General features: G+C 42.3%; 1 protein-coding gene across 4 annotated transcripts in view; it reads left to right on the top strand.

Moving 5' to 3' along the window:
* The first annotated feature begins 7276 nt into the window (after positions 1-7276).
* LOC145356310 (neuronal-specific septin-3-like) overlaps positions 7277-22769 on the top strand; it is a 264326-nt gene continuing 248833 nt past the window's right edge. For all 4 annotated transcript variants that reach the window (XM_080208914.1, XM_080208915.1, XM_080208910.1 and 1 more), the window contains exon 1: positions 7277-7482. In XM_080208914.1, the coding sequence (XP_080065040.1) occupies positions 7461-7482 (22 nt within the window). In that variant the 5' untranslated portion in view covers positions 7277-7460. The remainder of the gene's footprint in view (positions 7483-22769) is intronic.

Raw genomic sequence — 22769 nt, 5'->3', positions numbered from 1 at the left:
AGGCAAGGTCGGAAACTTTCAGTGACCCTCTCTGGCACTGAAAGCTTACTTATAAAATTATGGAATCACATTCCTTCAGCTTTTAACTCTTACTGGAGGTATAAAAGTACTTTTAAAAATAAAGTCATTGCACTTCAACATATTCTTTGTCCTTTTTATCTTTCTTTTGATCCCATCTTTCTTCTCTTTATTTTGCTTTCTTATATGATTGAATATCATGGATCACATTGTATTAGCTGACCACCCAGGGTCTTTAATGGCCACCAATCCACTTGGCGAGGTCATTACGTCTGGTGGGGGACATACATGATTCTCATCGAGGAGAAATCGGCTTTGCACCCAAGCCGATTTTGCTGCCAAAATGGTTCCGTAAAATGAGGGGAAGCAAAAGATCAGTGTGAACTTGAATGTTTGCCTACCACCCGATCTTACCACCTTGTGTCACCAAAGGTTAAGTGGGACAAGGTCAAAAGATTCCACCACAAGTATAATTTTGGGTGAGAAAACCGCGTGATGCCAGTGCGAACCTGATCGCATTCATCCCACACTGAGGGAGCAATCTTACTGACCCATCACGCTGGTTGAGCCATAGAGAGCCAGTAGATCAGGTGAGAGGCAAAAAATTAGGCTCACATTCGGTTGCTCGCCTCTTGTGATGTTACTGGCCCCACTCTGCAGGCAAAATCAGCCTCGCATCCGACACACTTGTACAAAATGCACTGGGAGATTGGGGTGCCTGGGCAATGGTAACCCTACAACTCAGCAGCTGACTTACCAGTATGAATAAACTCCGCCCACTCCCCCTGCTGGTGAGAATTACATTTTAGCCTCATTCTTTCTAAAGTGCTATGCGATTGTGCCTGGGAGCTCGCCCAAAAAATGGGCATGATTCTCTCCTCTTTTCACATTCATTTGGCACTTAAATTTTTTTTGTGTGAGGTAGCCGCCTAGTCATTTTTTGGGAGGGAGGAGGCGAGTTTTGCACTGGTTCGGAGAGAGGTGGTACCTAAACATGCCAGGATCCCTCTCCCTCTCCCACTGACAATGGATCATCCCTCTTCTCTGATTGATGACATGTTTGCATCCAGAGTGCCAGGGGCAGCCATCTCCCCCAACCACCCAGGGGCTTTAATAACCTTTGACGCCCCCCTCCCCCAGAGTGGCCATCATGACCGGTCTCCGTTTGTGGAGACTAGAAATGATTTGCGTTGGATTCCTGTGGCGCTCAAGGGTTGGAGAGTCCTGAGGACAGGAAGAATCCGACTTGAAACTGACTAAGCACATTTAAATGAGAATGACTACCGGGGCACAGGGGTTTGAGAGAATCCCAAAAAGGGATTCTCGCTAGCACTAAACAGGCTGGGCCTCTCCGCCACGATTCTTCGATCCTGTATCGCACCAGCATGACCTGTGCATGAGCACTGGCTGGGCGGAGTGGGGAGGGCAGAGAAGCACCCTCTTGATATTTTGTGTGGTCTTGTTGTCATTCAGAAAATGCAGAATGAACAGGTTCACCTGGGTAGAGAAGAAGATTAATTATTGTGAAGTGATGATTCTGAAATCGAAAGCGTTATCCGTCTGAGGCAGAATGGGACTTTGAAGATCGCGCCATAGTCAAAATGACAGGGTGAATTCAATGAACTCTGCATCAAAGGCCAAAGACAATGAGTTTTGATGCATTTAGAACATTGTGATTGTGGTTCAATCTATTCTTGTAATTATTTCATTAAATAAAACATGATTTAATTTGAGTTACTGCTATCTTCACCATGGCGACCACCTACACCAACACATTTGGCCATTCACACTTTATACTTGGTGTATAAGTTGACCCCCATTTTTGGACAGATGTTTCAACGGTCAACTTATACACAGTAATCTTTGGTTAATATTCTAACTTGCTGTTCCTGGTTCAGATGCTATGGTTGTGAAATGTAAGTCAGCGTCCGGTTTCTCTTACATTACACATGCCGCTTTATCTCCAGAATAGCATTATGTGGCATGCATACATATCTGCTGTAATGATGATATGATTCCACTCTTTATATATCATAGAATCCCTACAATGTAGAAAGAGACCACTCAGCCCATCAAGTCTGCAGTGACTCTCTGACAGAGTTTCTTCCCCTGGCCCTCTGCCCTGTCCTATCCCTGTAACTCCCCACTCACCTGACGAAGGGGCAAAGCCCCGAAAGCTTGTGGTGTTTGCTACCAAATAAACCTGTTGGACTTTAACCTGGTGTTGTGAGACTTCTTACTAACCCTATACATTCACCAGGGCTAATCCATTTAACCTACATGTTGTGGGACATCAAGGAGCAATTTTACCATTACCAGGCCCTCTCCCCCATCCTATCCCCATAAACACACACATTTATTCCACTAACCCCCCTAACCTACACACCTTGGGACACCAAGGGTCAATTTATCATGACCAATGCACCTAACCTGCATATCTTAAGGTTTAAAGTAAAGTTTATTTATTAGTCACAAGTGGACTTACATTAACACTGCAATGAAGTTATTGTGAAAATCCCCTAGTCACCACACTCCAGTACCTGTTCGGGTACACTGAGGGAGAATTTAGCATGGCCAATGCACCTAACCAGCGCATCTTTTGCACTGTAGAAGGAAACCGGAGTGCCCGGAGAAACCCACGCAGGCACAGGGAGAACATGCAGACTCCACACAGATGATGAACCTTACTGGGAATCAAAGCTGGTGTTGTGAGGCAGCTGTGTTAACCACTGTGTCACCGTGCCACCCCAGTGGCAAACAGCAACATCAAACAGTAGTAAGGGCACACATGGAATGACAGAGGTTGGAGGCTGAGTGTTGCCTCCCAAGAGGGGACAGCAGTGTTGTACCACTGTCACTTCCCTGGATAGTGAATCAGCAATCCAAGTAATGTGCGGCGGCATATTACTGGACTGACATAATGCACTAGATTTCCATGTAAATATTGTTATAAGTAGCCATGATGGCTGCATGTGGATCCTGCACATCTTCAGTCTATGTTTCCAAGGCAATGTCCATCCAGACAATGATTGGCTTCTGTTTATGCTTCAAAAGAATATGAGATATTGGCCATTAGTTGCTGTATCACGGGGTTGAAGCTGAAAGTATGCAAATAGAATCACTACCACGCTGGAAAGAATGGGCTCCAAGCTCGATGCAAAGACCAAATTAGTGCCAAGCTCCTCCATGATTATTTACAATAATTGTAGGCTTCAAGTCAGATCCGTCGGTGCATCAAGACTTTCATTTGTCTTTTTTCTGTTGGGCACCTCATAAATGTCCCCATCTGGGTCCCCTCCCTCCCAGGCAGAATTCATCTTCAACTTTACACTTCAGAAGCCTGTAGGTGTACCAGCCTTGTTCCATGCATTGGTTGCAACACAAGTACCACATGATATGTAAATCCCACCTCTAATCTACTGTCTAAAATATGCACAGTCAATACTAGGTCAAGCAGCTATGAGGGCGAGTGTGACTGAGGGTATTTTGTCTTCATAACTTCCTAGTTCCCCAGTGTCAGATTTGGGGCCTACCCCAAAGAAGGTTTGGAAATTACCAATTAAAGGTTTATCTGGCAATTCTCTAGAAGGGCTAAGTCCTCCTGGAAAATTGCACTGTGCTGGAATCTACTAACGAAGTGATTTAAGTTATTTTTAAATTAAGTTAAATGAAATTTGGATAGTTCTGCCAGTTACACTGTTAGCTACACTCAAAGAGTTAGAAGAAATAAAAGCACTTTTAACTTCAGCGTAACTATTTTAAGGATCCAGTCTGAACACTGCCGGGACACACCGCCCCCACTCTAAACATCCAAGGGACTCCATGACTCTCAACTAAACAACCCCATCCATGGTATTCACAAACACTGCCTATGCTCACAGGATTCCCCAATCTCTTCCCTTCTCCCCGCCAACCTAACCCAACCAGAGCTGATCCGATCCCTGTCCCACCCGACTCAACCCCCACCTCACGAACCGAACCCCCACCACCACCAATGTTTGACCCTCCCCATGTCCCTCAGATCTTTTTGATCTGCTCCTTTGCCTGCTACTTTCAGTGGGATATTTAAACTCACCTGTCTTATGATAGCTAGTGCCCTATAAAAGGGGACAAGGCCTCCTTTGCTCCACTACTTCTGGACTTTGGCACAGGAGTGTTGTGCAGCCTAAATCCCACCTGACCTAAGTCAGGAAGGTTAGATGAGACAGGTACTTAAGAATTTTAGCACAAGTAAGCGGTACAGAATGGCAATCCAATGCTTTTTGCCACTCCCATTGCCATTTCTGAAATTCCATCTCTTGTCCATCCAGCACTGCTTGGCCAGCTTGCAGTTATTGGGTATCTGAAAGGACAATGACAGAGGGTAAGATTGTGGTGTGGAAACATGAGGAAAGAGAGAGCTGTTTACTTATATCAGGTATTTTGACTCTCTAATAACTGCAAGTTCCATTGAAGAAGGCCCTCAGAAAGTATGTGGCCACATGGAAGGATAATGACTGGACGGCACTATTGATTCATCACTCACTGTAAATGATTCAACAGGGTTGCTGGTTAATGAGATAATGTCCAGCACGTCTGAAAGAATGTTTCACTTGAACAATTCCAAGAAGTGCACATCCTAGCTGGAATAGACCTCTTCAAGTGTTTGCAGACTCTGTCCAAAAGTTCATGGATGTCTCATGGATTAGCAACAGCACCTGGGTGAGAAGGGTAGATATTCCGCCTTTTGCAAGTTGATTTAAAGTTTTCGAGGATGGGGGATTTCTGAGCAAAGAGGATGTTAAATCTTTCTGACTGACACTGAACAATAGAAGATGGTGAGATATTTAACACACAAGTATATTATTTGGGTATGGTTCAAGATTCTTCATTAGTTACATGATAGCTTGTTGAGATTCACCATTTCACATGCAATCTTGTATAGCCAAGCTTGAAGGCTGCCTGATTAGAACTTCACTCGTCTATTGGACAATACTGGGAATGGAGACCGTGGCACAATGATCAGCACTGCTGCCTCACAGTGCCAGGGACCTGGGTTCGATTCCCGGCTCGGGTCACTGTCTGTGTGGAGTTTGCACATTCTCTCTGTGTCTGAGTGGGTTTCTTCCGGGTGCTTAGGTTTCCTCCAAGAGTCCGAAAGATGTGCAGGTTAGGTGGATTGGCCATGCTAAGTTTCCTCTTATTGGCAGGGGGACTAGCTAGGGTAAATGCATGGGGTGATGGGGATAGAGCCTGGGTGTGACTGTGGTCAGTGCAGACTCGATGGGCTGAATGGCCTCCTTATGCATTGTAGAATTCTATGATTCAATCAGATTCAGGCAGTGACAATCATTACTAGCTAGACTTTTGCACTGAAAAGGAAAATCTGTTTGCTGCAACCAGCCTATAGATACAAATGAAGTGGATAGAATTAAACATTCCAATACATATACAATGTATAAAAAAATATTAGAAAGTAAACAGGAAAATGTAATATGCATTTGCCAAGTCTAACCAAGTATTATAAAGTTCGGGGGCAATTTAAGGCGTGTGTGTGGAAGCAGGAGGTTCCAAGTTAGCAATATTGAAAGGATGATTGGAAGTTTGTTCTTGGTGGAGTCTGACAAGCTTACTTCAGTTTATCTCCCCTATCACTTCCTGAGTTCAATCTAAGGACACCCATCCTCTCACGGATATTGGAGGCAAACAGTGATCAAAAAATAAGTCTTTATTCGAAAGGAAACTGGTTTAACATAGATGTTAGACAAATTTTAAAAGCAGTGTTTGGGAGCAGGCCTTATAATAACTTTGTGAAAAAGGTAATGTGACAAGAAGTTATGCTGGTTAGGAAATGATTTGATGATTACCTAAGAAATCCAAGTAGCAGATAGTCCGATGGTCTATGGAGTCTGCAATGCACGACATATTGGAAGGAACATCAAAATAATATTGGTGGCTATAGTTCAGAAAGGATAAAGGTACCTTAATGATTCCATGCTGGAAAAAATTTTGAAATCACATTAAAATGGCATTGAGCTGCTTCCCTCTCAAACCATAAAATCTGGAAGTACATTTAGCAGGCTTTACTTTTTCCTCAAGGTGGCGCAGCGGTTAGCACTGCTGCCTCACAGCACCAGGGACCCGGGTTCAATTCCCATGCTTGGGTCATTGTCTGTGCGGAGTCTGCACATTCTCCCCGAGTCCACGTGGGTTCCTCCAGGTGCTTCAGTTTCCTCCCACAGTCTGAAAGACATTCTGATCTGATGCATAGGCTACGCTAAATTCTCCCTGGGTGTGCACTAACAGGTGCCGAAGTGTGGCGACTAGGAAATTTTCACAGTAACTCCATTGCAGTGTTTTAATGTAAGCTTACTTGTGACACTAATAAACAAACTTCAAAACTTTAAAAAAATGAGTAAGGCATCAAAATATGCACTGGGTTTTGTTATTAATAAAGAGCAAAATACACAGATGAATGAGTTTTGATATTATTTGGCAGGAAACCCTCTAATTCTGTTTGTGTTCGAGTGCATTGAACAGAAACAGTCTAGAGCAGCATGGCTTTAAAACTCTGTGGAAAAGGAAGGAAGGTGCCTTGAACACCTGTTTCTTGTATACTAATTGGCCTGGGCAAAACACAAATAAAATACTTGTTCAGCTGAATTTGTATCGCATGTAAAGAATCTGAGACTAATTTTTATAAATTATAAGACAAATGAATTGAGCTGTACAAGTGTCATTTGACAACCTACAGGGATGATAACTGGAATGCAGTGGTTTGTGTCTCATTTGTTCTGCTACTCATGTTAATCCAAGGAGTGAAAGTCTTCAAATAATGGAGGAGAAACTCTTTGTACAAAGAATGAGTAGAATCTTATTCACTATCTCTGCTTGGCATTAAAGCGTTTGAACGTGGAACAGTTTGTATTATTGCCTTGCAGTTTTAGATGGGAGCTATAATGTACTTTGAACAGTAGATTTCTCCTACAGCCTATGTAACAGTACTAAATTGAGCTGCACCAAAGTCTATAGGGTAGGGAGGGTGTTTTTTTTTCACACTGAAAAAACATGTTGCTTTGCTTTTTGAAATAGATAAAATTATCTCAAACGAACACAGAAATCTTTCAAGAAAAGTTGCTAAACTTCTAACTACTACTAAGAGTTAAAAAAATTTCAAGCTCGAGAACAAATGAGCTCTGTGATTTCCCCAATGCTTTTGCTTAGTTGGACAAGGCCAAAGATGCCTAAGTTCATCTGATTAGGAAAGGTGTGTACTAATTAATGGGAGTGTTTCATGAGCAGTTGGACGGTGTGCAAAGAAGCTTAAGTTACTGTAACTTGAATGAAAGTCTGTGGAGCTAAGTCAGCTCCCTACAATATTGGACGTTTTTGATTACTGAACACGGGAAGTAACCTACCCTAATCCTGAAGAGCGTGCTTTCCATGCAATTTAAAAACTAGCCATGAAGAAATCTTCTTTTTCAGGTGAGTCTTTCCACAAGTTGCATTTGTCTTCATGTGCTTAAATATTTTTTTTCTCTCTGGGAGAGTGACCCATTTTCAAACCACTGAAGTAAAGTTTTAATTATTCTTCTGACAATGTGGATTGGTAGTGGGGAATTTATCCATGAGCCTGTATCCTTGAAAATAATTAAAAAGTGAAGTAGTTGCTTTTCTTGTGACCTCATAAACATTTGCAGTGGGTGATATCTCCTGTACAAAAAGCTCTTTAAATTTTAACTAAAATAGGTAATGACTAAACATTCATATCAGCTTTCCGCTTGGTCTCTGATGACTAATTGTAAAGTCTGTTAACGTGACCATGCCCATTCCAGTTTGTGCATGAAGCTGCTTTAAAACAACTAAACAGCAGCTGGCTTGCAGGACTTTGATATGAGCCAAAATGTATATTTTCCATGGCTGTAAATTTGTTTTGTAAAGTAAATAAAGGAAGCAAGATGTCATAGCAGCATTATAATAGTTAAGAGCACTCAGTGGTAGTAGAGTTCTACAGACTTTTTTTGTACTTTGTTTTCCTAAGGCAGTACGTTTTTCTGCTCCTCTATCTTCTGTTTTTTTTTAGTATTTGCTCAGGCAGCACTGGGGCTGCACCCTGCTTGTACGGTAACATCAGTTTTTTTTTATATAAACATTAATGCATTCCAGACAGTTTTCTGGATCTGTGTGTGTGTAACATGAAACACATTCCCCGCTTTCTGTTTCTCCTAATTAAATCAATTCTTTTTGAATAGGACTGAACAGCTATGTTTCTGATCTTCTGTAGTAAAGCTTGCTTCCTTTAATTTTTTTAAATAAAAGTTGGCATTACCTCTGTCACCCTGCTAGCTGTTGTTCTATTTTATTTGACATACACTTCACATCCTTGCAAAAGAACTCTGAAAGATGGCTAGATTTCTTGGAGTTGCCAACATCGGTTCGAAAGTAGCTAAATTTATTATATATCCTGCTGCAACTTGTGGGTATTTAACTGTTCCCAAGAGCTTATCATTTCAGGTTTTTTCAGTTCATTTTCTAAGATGTGAAATTAATTAATTTTATAGTTCATTTTACTATTTTATTCTGCTATCCTCCACTACTACTGTCCCTTCCCGTCCCCGCTGCCCCCCCCCCCCCCCCCATACCATAAAAGTGTTCAGCGTATACCCTTTGGGCTACTTAAGATCCCAACTTTCAATAACCTTCTTTTGTTGAACTTTGAGCAATATTTAATGATCACAATTTTCTTGAAGTGTACATTTTGCCATCTTGCACAGTTTAGATTCTGACTACTGCACACGATATGTGTATGTATATACCGAAAGTCAAGTTTCAATATGTGGAGCATATTTTCCTTAAAAAGTATCCCAAGGAAGCTCCTATATTGTTTGTCAAGGAAACTTGTGCGATTATGATTTGTTTGGCAGCCAGTTAAAAATATATGGCTTGGCAGGTTTAATCCCATATATCGAAATTCCACAGCAGCCTCTTCATGTCTGGTTTCAGTTTGTAATACATGGCGTGTGAAAGATGAAGAATGTACAATATATGCATTGGCAACACTCAAAAGCCTGTGGTGACAATGTTGCTCTTTCTGCTCCACAAAGATAGCTGTTAAGCTCCCTTCCAAAAAAATCCTGTAATATCTCAATAACTTCAGTTGTACTTATGATATTAAGTGTCAAAAGTTGGAGTGTGTTATAATGCAGTCTCTTGAGACCAGACTCCATTAATACTTGTAGTTTGACACTTTCCAAACTTATTGACTGCTGCAGACTCCTACTTGAAAATGCTCTCAATTATTTGTTCTCTTAGACGGTTGAGATGTGCCTGATCAGACAAGTCTACTTTCATCTGATAAACAGTTTCTCTGCAGAGTTTTACCTACATGCAAGTTAGGTTTGATGCAATACGTAGTTATCTTTTTCAGCACCTATGCCAGAAGCTCACTCAACAATTATGCATGTTGAATAATACAGAGACCCTTTCAATCACTATTTTAAAAATCTCTGCCTTCTGTAAGAAGGCACAGTGTATCTTTTCATTGTGTATATGGCCTGGAATTCAGTGTGTCAAGTTAATCTTGAACCCAATTTTTTACGTAGTCCAGCTGTTCCATGGACTGAAAATAGTAACCCTCATATTGCCATGAACATTCCTCAGCTAGGAAAATGTGTGGGTGGGGCTGAGTTCCACAGTTCCCTATCTGATTGCTATTTACCTGCACCTCCAAACTGGAAAATGAAAATGAAATCAAACAGGCGCCGCACCTGCGCAAAGATATTTTGGCCTTGGAGGGAGTGCAGAGGAGGTTTACTAGGCTGATACCGGAGTTGAGGGGGTTGAGCTATGAGGAGAGGCTGAATAAACTGGGCTTGTACTCGTTAGAGTTTAGAAGAATGAGGGGAGATCTCATTGAGACGTATAAGATGATGAATGGGATGGATAGGATAGAGGTGGAAAGACTCTTCCCACTCAAAAAAGACAGTAGGACTAGGGGGCACAGCCTCAAGACAAAAGGGGGGCGGTTTAGAACGGAGTTGAGGAGGAACTTCTTCACTCAAAGGGTGGTGAATCTCTGGAATTCTCTGCCCGTTGAAGTGGTGGAGGCTGCCTCGCTAAATATTTTTAAGACGCGGGTTGATGGGTTTTTGATAGGAGAGGGGATTAAGGGTTATGGGGAGAGGGCGGGAAAGTGGAACTGAGCAGCGACAGATCAGCCATGATCTTATTGAATGGCGGGGCAGGCTCGAAGGGCTGGATGGTCTACTCCTGCTCCTATTTCTTATGTTCTTATGTTCTTATGAATCTGTTGTGAAAATGGCAATCTCATCCATAGTCAGAGCTTGCTGCCAATCGCTGACACTGAAACAATGCCACTTCTGAGATGATGGATGGCTTCTACCATTCATGGTACCATACCACAGAAGAATAGTCTGCAGGGCTGGAGAAAAATCAAGAGGAGATAATTATGATAATGCCAGTGAAGAAATCTGGTTCTTATTTTGTAAAGTAAATAAAGGAAGCAAGATGTCATAGCAGCATTATAATTGCTAAGAGCACTCAGTGGTAGTAGAGTTCTACAGACTTTTTTGTACTTTGTTTTCCTAAGGCAGTACGTTTTTCTGCTCCTCTATCTTCTGTTTTTTTTTAGTATTTGCCCACTAACTCAGGGGGAAGGAGGTGTGAACAGGATGTATATATTTGATGACCCCTCCACCAAAACTCACTTTTCTGGCCCCTTCCAAGTTGGATTTCAATCCACATTGCCTTCACTTCATTTTTATGTGTAACCTTGACCATGAGGTCCCAAGTTGTCAACTCCATTACAAAAAACTAAGCAGTCAGAGCTGTCAATTTTATACAGCCTTTGAGAGGTGGAGGCCCAGTTTATTGGTTAGCACTGCTGCTTCCCAGCTCCAGGGACCTGGGTTCGATTCCTGGCTTGAATCACTGTCTGTGTGGAGTTTGCACATTCTCCTCGTGCCTGTGTGAGTTTCCTCCAGGTGCTCAGGTTTCCTCCCACGGTCCAAAGATGTGTGGGTTAGGTTGATTGGCCATGCTAAAAATTGCCCCTTAGTGTCCTGAGATACGTAGATTAGAGGGGTTAGCGGGTAAATATATGGGAGTAGGGCTTGGGTGGGATTGTGGTTGGTGCAGACTCAATGGGCCAAATGGCCTCTTTCTGCACTGTAGGGTTTCTATGATTCTAGATAAGATGATTACAAAGGGCAGTTATGAAGGCCTGGGTGTCACTTCCATCAATCTCCCTGCAAGATCACTTAACTGACCACTGGGATGAGGAAGTCAGCTTCTGAGGAAAGGTTGGACAGGCTGGGTGCTGCATCCATTGGAGATTAGAACATTTGAGAGGTGATCTTATTGAAACATACAAGATCTTGAGGACTAGTCAGGGTGGGTGCTGAAAAGATGTTTCCTCTTGTAGGAGAGATTATAACTCCAGGATTAAGCTTAAAAATAAAAGGTCTCCCATTTGAAAGAGTGATGCAAATAATTTTCTTTTTCTGAAAGTTGAGAGTCTTTGGAATTCTCTTTCCCAGAGGGCAATGGTAGAAGGGTCACTGAATGTTTTTTAAGGCAGCGGTAGGTAGATTCTTGACTAACAAGGTAGTCAAGGGTTATTAGGGGTAAGCAGAATGTGGAGCTGAGACCACAATCAGAGCAGACTTGAGAAGCCAAATGGTCTACTTTTGCTGCTAATCCATTCTGCCTTCTTGCTGTTATTGTTAGCCCTTGCCATCAAACATTCAATACAGTTTGACTTCCTTAAAAACAGTTCATTGACAGCAACTTGCCTTTATATTGTGCTTTTAATGTAGGTAGGCGTGCAAATATGCTTCACAATTTTTAAAATTCATTCATGGGACGTGAACAGCACTGGCTCATCTAGCGTTTATTGCCATCCCTAGTTGCCCTTGAAGGTCATGGTGAACTTCCTCCTTGAACCGCTGCAGTTTCTGAGGTATACCCATAGTACTGTTAGGGAGGGAGTTCCAGGATTTTAACCCAGCGACAATGAAGGAAAAGCGATGTATTTTTACAGGCACAGGTTTAAAGTGGGGGGTAAGTTTTTCACCCAGGAGTGGGCACCTGGAACATGCTGCCAGAGGAGGTGGTGGATGCAGGCACATTAGCAACATTTAAGAGGCATCTGGATGGGTACATGATTAGGGAGGGAATAGAAGGATACAGACCAAGTAAGTTAATTTGGTTAGGGCATCATGAATGGCACAGGCTCAGGGGGCCAAAGGGCCTGTTTCTGTGCTGTACTTTTTGTTTCATTCTTTAACTATTAATAGGAAAAAGTATCTACAAGCAGAAAATGCTTTTGGTTCAAAAAATATTCTAATAAAATTAGTATTTGACAATCATCATTGCATAAGAATATATTTTTAACTTGAATTTGAAACCACATTAATCATTAAACTGGGTGAAGTCCCTTTTGTCCACTTTTTGTTTTAACTGGCTGGAGTAAATGCTATGACTACAAGAGCAGATCAGAGGCTGAGAAGACTGTGACTAATGACACACCTCCTGACTCCCCAAAGTCTGCCTACAAGGAGTGTGATGAAATACTCTTCACTTGTCTGGATGAAATGCAGCTCCAACACCATCCAAAACAAAGCTTGACTGGCATCGCATTCACCATGACCTTAAACATTCACTTCCTCCACCATGGCACGCAGAACACTGCAGTGTACATCATTAACACATGCACAGAGGTAACATGCCAGGACTATTTCAGGAGCTCCCAAACCCCCACCTGGAAGGACGAGGAGAGCTGACATATGGGAACAGCATCCCCTCTGGTGGACTGCACTCCCCATTTAATTTGTCAGCCTTTCGTCACTGAGTCAAAACCCTGGAATTCCCTACCTACCAACACAATGGGATCACATTGACTGCAGTGGTTCAGAAAGATTGCTCACCACAAGGAGAACTACTAATGGGCAATGAGGCCTTGCCTGCAATGTTCAGACACCATGGCTACTGTTTTTAAAGTATGTGTATTGCCTTTCATAAGTTACCAGCGTAAAACAGCATATATAAAATAATTTATCTATAAAATGTAACACTTGGGAAATATTATGCTCTGAATTGCAGTTTTATCAACTGATTGTGAAACGCATGTAATAATGTCCTGTTGTATGTTCAGTCACTGCTCAATTTAGTACCAGCTTGGTCAAGTGGCGATTTTCAGTACTGCATCATTCTACAGTAGGCCAGAATCATGGTACAAATCATGTCGCTGGTGTAAGTGGTAAAACTAAATGGTTTGTATGAGATCCTTGATGGTGACAAAGGTTGTCTGGCAGGTCAGCCACTGTACCTAGCTACCATGTTCAGGAGGTAGCAGGGCATGTAAAAAATTGTCATATAATCAGGCAGAATTAACATGCTTTCACGAAAGTGTTTTTTGGGGATGGAGCAGTAGCTTGGACAAAGTGCAATCAGTTGTAGAGTTAGTGCATTTGGATTCGCAAAAGGATTTGATAAAGTGCCACAGAAAAGATTACTGCATAAAATAAGAGAATTCATGGTGTGGTGGGGGTGGGGTGATATAGTAGCATGGATAGAGTATTGGCTAACCATCAGGTTTCAGAGAGTGGAGATAAGTTTTCAGATGGGTAAACTGTCACTAGTGGAGAGTCGCAGGGACCAGTGCTGGACAAGATGTTACAATAATAGGTAGGAAAGCAGGTTGCGAGGAGGATACAAAAGTATGCAGAGGGATTTAAGTCAATGAAGCAGGTGGACAAAATATTCAGAAGATGAAACATAATGTGGGAAAATATGAGGTCTAATTTGGCAAGAACGATAGAAAAGCCAAATGTTATTTTAAATGGAGAAAGACTGTCAAATAGGCAGTACAGAGGGATCTGGGAGTCCTTGTACGTAAAGTACAGTAATTAGGAAGATAAAGGTAAAGAATGTTGGCCTTGATTGCAAGGAGGATGGAATATAAAAGTAGGCAAGCCTTGTTATAGCTGCACAGGCCAATGGTGAGACCACACCTAGAGCGCTGTTTACTTAAGGAAGGATGTATTTGCATTAGAAGCAGTCCATGGAAGGTTTAATCGGCTGGTTTCCTAGGAGAAGCCATTAAGTGCGATTTTTATGGCCTTGCTTGGCCTGAAACCATAAAATCCTGCCCGAGGTCCTTTCCATTGTCTATCCCTCACCCACTCTGATTCCTATGGTGGGCGGGGTGGTAAATTTTCCTACCATTGTCTCCAAGGTATATGCACAAACCAATTCTAACACCAGCCTCCAAGGTATATGCTGTGCCAATATCTAAGTTAATTTATTAATTACTATAATTTACTAATAAATTATAGCCTGTGCAGCTATAACAAGACTTGCCTACTTTTATATTCCATCCTCCTTGCAATCAAGGCCAACATTCTTTACCTTTATCTTCCTAATTACTGTACTTTACGTACAAGGACTCCCAGATTCCTCTGTACTGCCTATTTGGCAGTCTTTCTCCATTTAAAATAACATTTGGCTTTTCTTAGATGTTAATGTAAGTAGGCTTACATTAATACTGCAGTGAAGTTACTGTGAAAATTCCCGAGTCACCACACTCCAGTGCCTGTTTGTGTACACCTGAGGGAGAATTTAGCATGACCAATGCATCTAACTAGCACATCTTTCGGACTGTGGGAGGAAACTGGAACACTCAGAGAAAACCCACACAGACACTGGGAGAGTGTACAGACTCTGCGCAGACAGTGACCCAAGCTGGGAATCAAACCCAGGTCCCTGGTGCTGTGGGACAACAGTGCTAACCATTATCTGAAGTGATGGCTGAGTGTGTCAAAAGTGATGAGGATGCTTAATGTTGTACTGTTGCTCTCGTTTGCTCTCCTTGGAGCTTCTGTGCCTGAACAGTTATCGGTTTCCCTTAGAGGGACAGCCTGCCTTTAAGAAGAGCAGCCTGGCTGCTCCATGTAGTATCTTCCCTAAGTTGTTCACATCCTCCAATACCACTGCTCGGAAGGAAGTAGCATGAAACATGCCCGGGGAGCATTAGACAATCGTGCAGATGTGTGGGTGGTGGTGGTGGTGGGTTGGTGGGTGGGTGGGTGGGTGGGTATATAAAATTCAAATGCTACAACCTAATCTGGAAGAAATGTGAGCAAATCACGTTTAAACTGGAGAAGACACACTTCTAGTCGAAAGACTTCAATGTGCCAGCGCAGTTGGACAGTGATATAGAATGCAATTATTTATTTTCTGCATTAAAACAGTTCCTTGATATATTTCAGTGGCATGCTTGTGAAGTTCTATTAACAGCAGTCGAAAATAGATTTATCACTTTTTGTATTTTTAATAAATGCCTAATCGAACACCTGTAAGTACCCTGACTCTAACTGGAATGAATTCAAAACTATGCAGAACCATTTACTACTTCATTGCTGTACAGTACTCAGTCACAATAAAAGTTTAATTTATTAAGCTTTTAAAAGGTACCAATTCGTGCTTTTGTGCCAAAATGGGTTTAATTTCATGAACCTCCTTACAGGTGTGGAAATGTTCTTATTTTGCACTGTAATGTGGCCAGTTTCAGAGGCTGGGCTGGCTTTATATGCAATATCTCTTTTAAATTGATCCAAAAGACTTGAGAATTCTAGTGCTGGATATAATTGGACTTAAAATTCCTCCAATCCTCTGTCCTGTTTTGGACAAATGGAGGAGATGGAAACTTCAGGTCCGCACTTTTGCAATATTTTGTTCCTTGAATGGGAGCACGAGAAGGTGTCTAACCCTGAATGTGACAATTTAACATGTGCCTTGGGGAAGAAAGAGAATCGGCAAGTATGCGACAACCACCGAGGAATCTCGTTGCTCTCCGTCGCAGGAAAAACTCTTGCAAGAGTCCTGCTAAATCATCCAGTCACTCATCTGGAGCTGGGCCTGCTTCCAGAGTCACAGTGTGGCTTCCGCAAAGGTCACGGGATTATTGACCTGATTTTTGCCATGTGCCAACTTCAGGAGAACTGTCAGGAGCAGAATCGCGAGCTCTACACAACCTTTTTGTTGACCTCGTGAAATCCTTCGACACTGTCAGCTGACAAGGCCTGTGGAGGATTATGTCAAAGTTCGGCTGCCTCCCAAATTCATTCAGATGGTTTGCCAGTTCCATAATGGCCAGAGTACTGGATGGCGGAGAATCCTCTGAGGCGTTCCCAGTCACCAATGGCATCAAACAGGGCTGAGTGCTCACACCCCCACTGTTCAGCATGATGTTTACTGCCATGCTGAATGATGCCTTCCAGGACAGTGTTGCTGGAATCAGCCTCAAGTACAGGGTGGATGGGAAGCTCTTCAACCTGAGGAGACTTCAAGCTATTACCAAAGTGAAGGAGACTGTTCTGAGAGACTTCCTCTTTATCGATGACTGCACCCTATATTCTGGCCCAGAGCCAGAGTTGCAAGTCAGTATGGATAAATTTTCCATGGCTTATGACAACTTTGGACTTATTGTCAATATTAGAAAGACCGAAGTCATGCACCAGCTTGCTCCTCATGCATTGTACACAGAACCCATAATCACAATCAAAGGGCAGTGGAACAGCTCACTTATCTTTGCAGCACCCGCTCCAAAGCAGTGATTATTGATACAGGAGTTAACTGCAAAATAGCAAAGACAAGTTCTGCTTTTGGTAGACTGCGCTCCACTGTGTGGCAACGTCAAGGAATCAATCCAGCAACAAAACTGAAGGTTTACAGTGCTGTGTACTCACTACCCTCCTGTATGCTTGTGAAACGTGAATTGTGTATCAAAGGCATGCAAGACAGCTCAATCATTTCCACATGACTTGTCTTCGCAGAATATTACTCACCAGATGGCAAGACAAAGTGCCAGACATTCGAGCTCTCCTTAGAGTAAGCCTACCACCAGTCCACACATGCTGATGAGAGCACAGACCTGATGGGCAGGTCACGCCATCCATATGTGGACGAACAAATACTCACGCAGCTCCTTTTTTGAGGAATTTTCTGAAAGACACTCGCATTGGAGGGCAGAAACGTTACAAAGACACACATTCAAGGCCTCCTTGAAGTCACTTGACGTAGACACAACCACCTGGGAAACGCTGGCACAAAACAGCCCTACCTGGCACTGTCTCATCCACAAGGGCTGTCAAGCTCACGAAGCAAGGTACAATGCTGAAACGCAACTTGAGCACAAGCTGCGCAAGTCCAGAGCCAGCAGCACAACTACAGTGCCTACACAAGTCTGCCCAATATGTGCCAGGACATTCCGTGCCCAAATTGACCTGATCAGTCATCTTTGGACACACCCGCATCCAGCCTCAATGACTGGTGATGTCGCAGCCCTCATTGTCAATGGATGAACGACGTAGAGTTATAGAGCATGAGGGCAAGATTCTGATTCGACTTTGATCTGTATCCCAAGGGATGCAGATTTATTTCACACCAACATCCAGCAGGATTCCCAATTATCATGACTGGCAGTGATGGAAGATCTTGCTGTTTATTTTTTTTGCAGCAAGGTGAAGTGATTTTTTTGGGCATCCCATCGAATACTCCCCCATTCCCCACTGCCTGCAATTAATCCCTCCAGTGGGGCATGGGAGAATTCTGACTAATTTATTTGTGATGTTCTAGGCAATCAGACATTGAAGCTATATGACTTTGCATTGAGTCATCTTCCAAAAAAGCAGATTATTGAAAAATGGTTTGCATTTTATTTGGATATCTCTGGATTACGGAAAGTTATAGACTTTGTCCTTCTTCTCTAGGCTGAAGATCTGAGTTAGCCAGGATAGAGGATTACCAATAAATCCGCGATTTGAACTATTTGATTTATTGTCACATGTATTAGTATACAGTGAAAAGTATTGTTTCTTATGTGCTACACAGAGAAAGCATACTCTCCATACAGAAGGAAACGAGAGTGCACAATGTGTAGTGTTACAGTCATAGCTAGGGTTCATTTATCTATTCATCTTTTCCTTCAGTCATCTCTCCTGGGTCCAGTAGAATTCTCTCTGATGTGTTTTCCGTCTGTGACTAATTTCAGCCTTTATCTGTGTAATAACTGTCCCTTGTCGTTTTTCTTTGCATGTTGTGACCATCTGGGTAACTTGCCTTGCTTGTATAAAATTGTCAGCCTTGGTGTAACTAGCGACATTATACTTTTGTTTTAGGACCCCAATCTCTCAAACTATTTGGGGGGGGACAAACAAACCCAATTCTTTTTTCTAAATAAAAGAAAACGATGTAGGTCCTTGTGTTCACTCATTGTTGCGCTGAATTATTCTGACTGAACTCAGCATTGGATCCATCCTAGGATGCTTATCTGAGTCAGGTAAACCCCTCGTGTGTTTTATTTGCATTTTTCAGATGGCATATGTTTTTGGACAGATCTACTGGATCAGTTTTTAATTTAATATTTTTGTTATAGTGTTAACATCAACATAGCTTACCTGTAAAATTCACTCAGTGTCATTGTTATTTCACAAATTAGATGTTGCATTTCATTTTACAATAAACTAATAATGTGGGGAAAGAGACTGTGTGTGTCTTCCTCCTCTACTTTCGTGGAACCGCTTGATTTGCTGGATTTTATTTCTTTCTTCCTTTTTTCTCCCCTTCCCCGTCAAATCTATATAGAAAATGAACTGGATAAATTTTATTAATATCGCAAGTAAGCTTACACTAACACTGCAATTAAGTTACTGTGAAAATCCCTTAGTCACCACTCGGATACCCTGAGGGAGAATTTAGCAATCCAATGCACCTAAACAGTGCTTCTTTTGGATTGTGAGAGGATACTGGAGCACCCAGAGGCGACTCGCTCAGTGTCAAATGTGCAGACAATGACCCAAGCCAGGAGTCAAACCTAGATCCCTGGCGCTGAGAGTGCTAACCACTGTGCCATCGTACCGCCCTGGCTTAATTTTCGTGTAACTATATTTGCTGGCTCAGATTATTTGTTTGCAGAGGCCCAGCTTATTGCAGCTACCTGGCAACGCCTTCTATCCAGAGTGGGGCCAGAACTGCAGCAGTGGAACTGAAACCAACTGCCTGAATGTCTTGAGTCCCAAGACGTTTCCTGCTGTCTTTGGGAGGTGAAGTTAAAGTAATACTAATTGCCCTCTTGAGAACTTCTGATGTAAATGAAGTTGGACAGCTAGCAGATCTTTTTGATACTTTTCCTCGTGGGTGTCTGCCTAGAAGGAAGGCAAGGCTGGAAGTGTCTGCACATCACATTTGGCACATTATTACATGGAATTGGAAGGCATGTGTTCCAATTTCTAATACCTAGCTCTGTGTTTTCAGTCGTAACAAAACCTTACCAGTGATATTATTCCTAGCTAACATGATACAAAACCTTTTTGCTTTCAATTGTTTCTCATTGCTGTTTATTTCATGGAGATGTTTCAATTCAACGAGGTTATTTTCAGTTTTGTGATTACTGTTGCCATCCTAAATTTATTAGAGTGTCGTCTTGCGTGCCAAGTTCAATCCTTTTATCTTTTGGCGTTAGTCCCTTTCCTTCTGTCTCTCACCCCCACCGCAGTCCTCATCCTCTTCCTGTTTCTCTAACATGTATATCTCTGCTACTCAGAGGCCAGCATCTTCTGTAAACGTCATGGTCCCTTCCTGCATAGTGCAAGCACTGTTATCTCAACAGAGATGCTTTTTGGTCTTTTGGATAGCACAGGAATAGTTGTTTGGTTTTTTTTGCTATTCCTTTTTAATAGGCATTCTACTTTACTTTAAACAGCTAAACTGTACCACCACTCTCTTCACTGAATCACCTGGGATACTGAGAATTGCTGTTCTTTTTTCATGCAACTCATTTCCAGTGATTGCTAAACACTTCAAAGGATTCTTCAGAAGCAACCACCTCATCCTTTGTTCCTGTTAAAGGGAAAGGCCCATTGGACCATTGCCTAAAGTAATATGTAAACTGTGACACAACTAAGTGTAGCAAGCGTTTAATATAATTCAGTGACTTCTGTGAAAAGATCTTCCTCTGAGACAAAAGCTGGTCCGTAGCAAAATATCTTCTGTATTTTTAAAAGTAAAATTATTGCACAGTAAGAGCTGACAGGTCACCTTTGAAATGTATTGACATTTCTGAACTTGAAGCGAAGCATTCAAATGGATATTGCAACATTTAAATTTCAATGCATCTTTCGTTCTCCAGGAGCACTGTGTGCACTCAGAAATGGCTTCAATTCACCACTGAAATTATTGCCACTATAACCCCCGACCTCCCACAACCCCTCTACAATGGTTAATATCAATGTCCCACGTGTCTTGATTACACAGAGATGGGACTAATTTTTGAAGGTCTAAGCAAGATGTCCCACCTACAAGCTGTAGAACTTGATTTCCTACCCAACGGCTGGAATTCTCAATTTGGCAGTGAAAGTGGGACTGGAGACAGCTAAATCTTGCAATTTTCCTCTATTGGCCAACATACTGGTCTCATGCCATGATGTTACGTCCAGGCACTTTTTCCAGGGGCAGGAGAGGGTTGTTGGCAACCCACACACAAGCGCTAGGCATCCAGTATGGCCGATTAAAGGGATAATTTGAACCACACAGCACACGCTGATCCAAATTTTCCACTCCGCCGCAAAATTAGGTCAAATGATTGAGGGATGGATGCAATTTTTTATGTCAACTGGATGTGACCTGGTAATTACCTGCTGAAAACCCCCAAGCTGGCATTCCCAACAACTATCTGACCACAGCTGCTGGCCATCCAGTCGATGGGTTGCTTCACTGTGATTATGGTCTGACAACTATGACCTCTGATTTTAAAGTTTGTAAAAGCTCTTCAGAAAATGCTTCTATCTGGCGAAACCTTTTTTTTACTTCTATCTATCACTGTTGGCAGGAATGCTGATCTCAAAGTGCTGAATGGCCATTTGCTAGCCTCCAAGCTCAAGAGCCTGCCTTTTGTAAAGAACTCGGGCTTGAACTTGCAAAATGAATCAACGTGTAACAAGCTGGAAAGATTTATTAAGAGTACGACTTAACAAAACTAGGTAGTAATTTACAGGCTCAGACAGGTTTTACTTCCAGTTTTAATCATGCACAGCGGAGCATGCAAGGACTTGTCGCATGGTCTTCTCTTGTTTGTAGTTGTGTCTTTTGTGCCTTGAGGCTGTCCTTTGCAATGACAACATTCTCTGCTGTAAAGATGAGGCGGAATTTTACAACCCTGTTGTTGCGGATCTGTGGGATGCAGTAAGCCACTCAAAACACTATTGACTTCAGTGGGGATGGAAGATCCCATTGATAGGAGGGTCCATAAAATTCTTTCCATGGTCAGAATTTTCCAGCCATTCATGCCTCGCCACTGCTGCCAGCGAGAATGGAGAATTTGGCACTCAGCCAAATATCCATTCACTGCAAAAGGATTGGAGAATCCCAATTAAGGGCAAGGTCAGAGAATCCGGCCCCATGGATTCTAGGCTGTTCTCTTAGCTTGTTTGGAAGTACTTTTGCTTTGTGCGTGAAACTTTGTTCTGAACCAAATCAGGTAGAATGTGATAATTCTGTGATTGGTCCAAGTTGCCTTAGCTCTGTCCATGTGACTAATATCCTGCCACTTGGGCATGACTGCACATCCTTTCCCTATACGGTCCCATGACTAATCTAGTCGCCTATGTCAGCAGTCCTGCGTATCCAAAGTTTATGTCCCAAACAAAGTCCATGTAAGCACTTGCCTTAAATGCACTATCAAGTAGATAAGGTTTGCAATCCTACTTTAGCAGTTGTAATCAGTTACCTGAGTTTGTTATACTGACGTGTGTAATTTAAATACTGATTATATTCGAACACGACACCTTTTTTGAATGTTAATACGTTTAGTAAAATTGAGTTTGAGGCATGATTTTCTTATATCTTTTAACTGGGGAGGCTTTGGAATTGGCTGCACACCCCTCAAATCAAGCTCGGGATCCTGGCCTTAGCAAGTGTGGTTTCATGACCTGTATTTCCTCCTGATGGGTTAGGGCCCACGAGCAAAAAACCAGCCGCTTTCCCCTCTGTGTTCCCTGCTGGTAAGAATCACCTCTCAAATCTGCCTGCCGTCTCCTGAGCAATGAATGAAGATGATTATGGAATTATGGATCAGGTGATTATAGAAAGCGAACAGACCAAATGTTCAGCAGACAGAAGGACATGGGTTTTATCTCAAGACAAATAAAAGCATCCGACATGTACCCTATTCTTCGTTAAATATATCTTAGTGCAAAAGCCTATCCACTTCATTTGCAGGAAAAAAAGTAATCACGGTATGTGATCTGCAAATAAGGTGCAGAATGCATGCTACAAGTAAATACAGCTACCCTTGCATCCAGCACCTTCGCACAACCCATTTCCACACCTTGCCCTGGCAGAGAATGTAATTAGGCTGTAGAAGCACCAAGATTTCCTGGCCTCTTTAGATCCCAAGTGATGGTTTGCCTTGCCTTCGGGAAGGAAATGCAAACATCTAGGAATTGATCCTTCTGACAGCTGATTGATAGTTAACAAGCAAAGCCCTGGGAACAGCGTAACGTTGTATGTGGGCAATGTGATTCTTGGTTCAATTCCTGAAGTTCAAAGCTAATATTTTCCTCACAGCAGCAAATGTTTTGGCATTACAGAACGTCTGCCTGTAGTGCCAGAATGCTGGAAGTCTGATCCAATTTCTTCAATTTATAGCAGGGAGAAAGAGCGTTGTCTCATTTGCAGGGTGGGTTTTGGCATAA

This window comes from Carcharhinus amblyrhynchos, chromosome 21, assembly GCF_965287045.1.
Source record: "Carcharhinus amblyrhynchos chromosome 21, sCarAmb.v2.hapA, whole genome shotgun sequence".
Classification (NCBI taxonomy): domain Eukaryota; kingdom Metazoa; phylum Chordata; class Chondrichthyes; order Carcharhiniformes; family Carcharhinidae; genus Carcharhinus; species Carcharhinus amblyrhynchos.
Note: the sequence above shows the minus strand (reverse complement) of the source record. Positions and strands in the feature narration are given on the sequence as shown.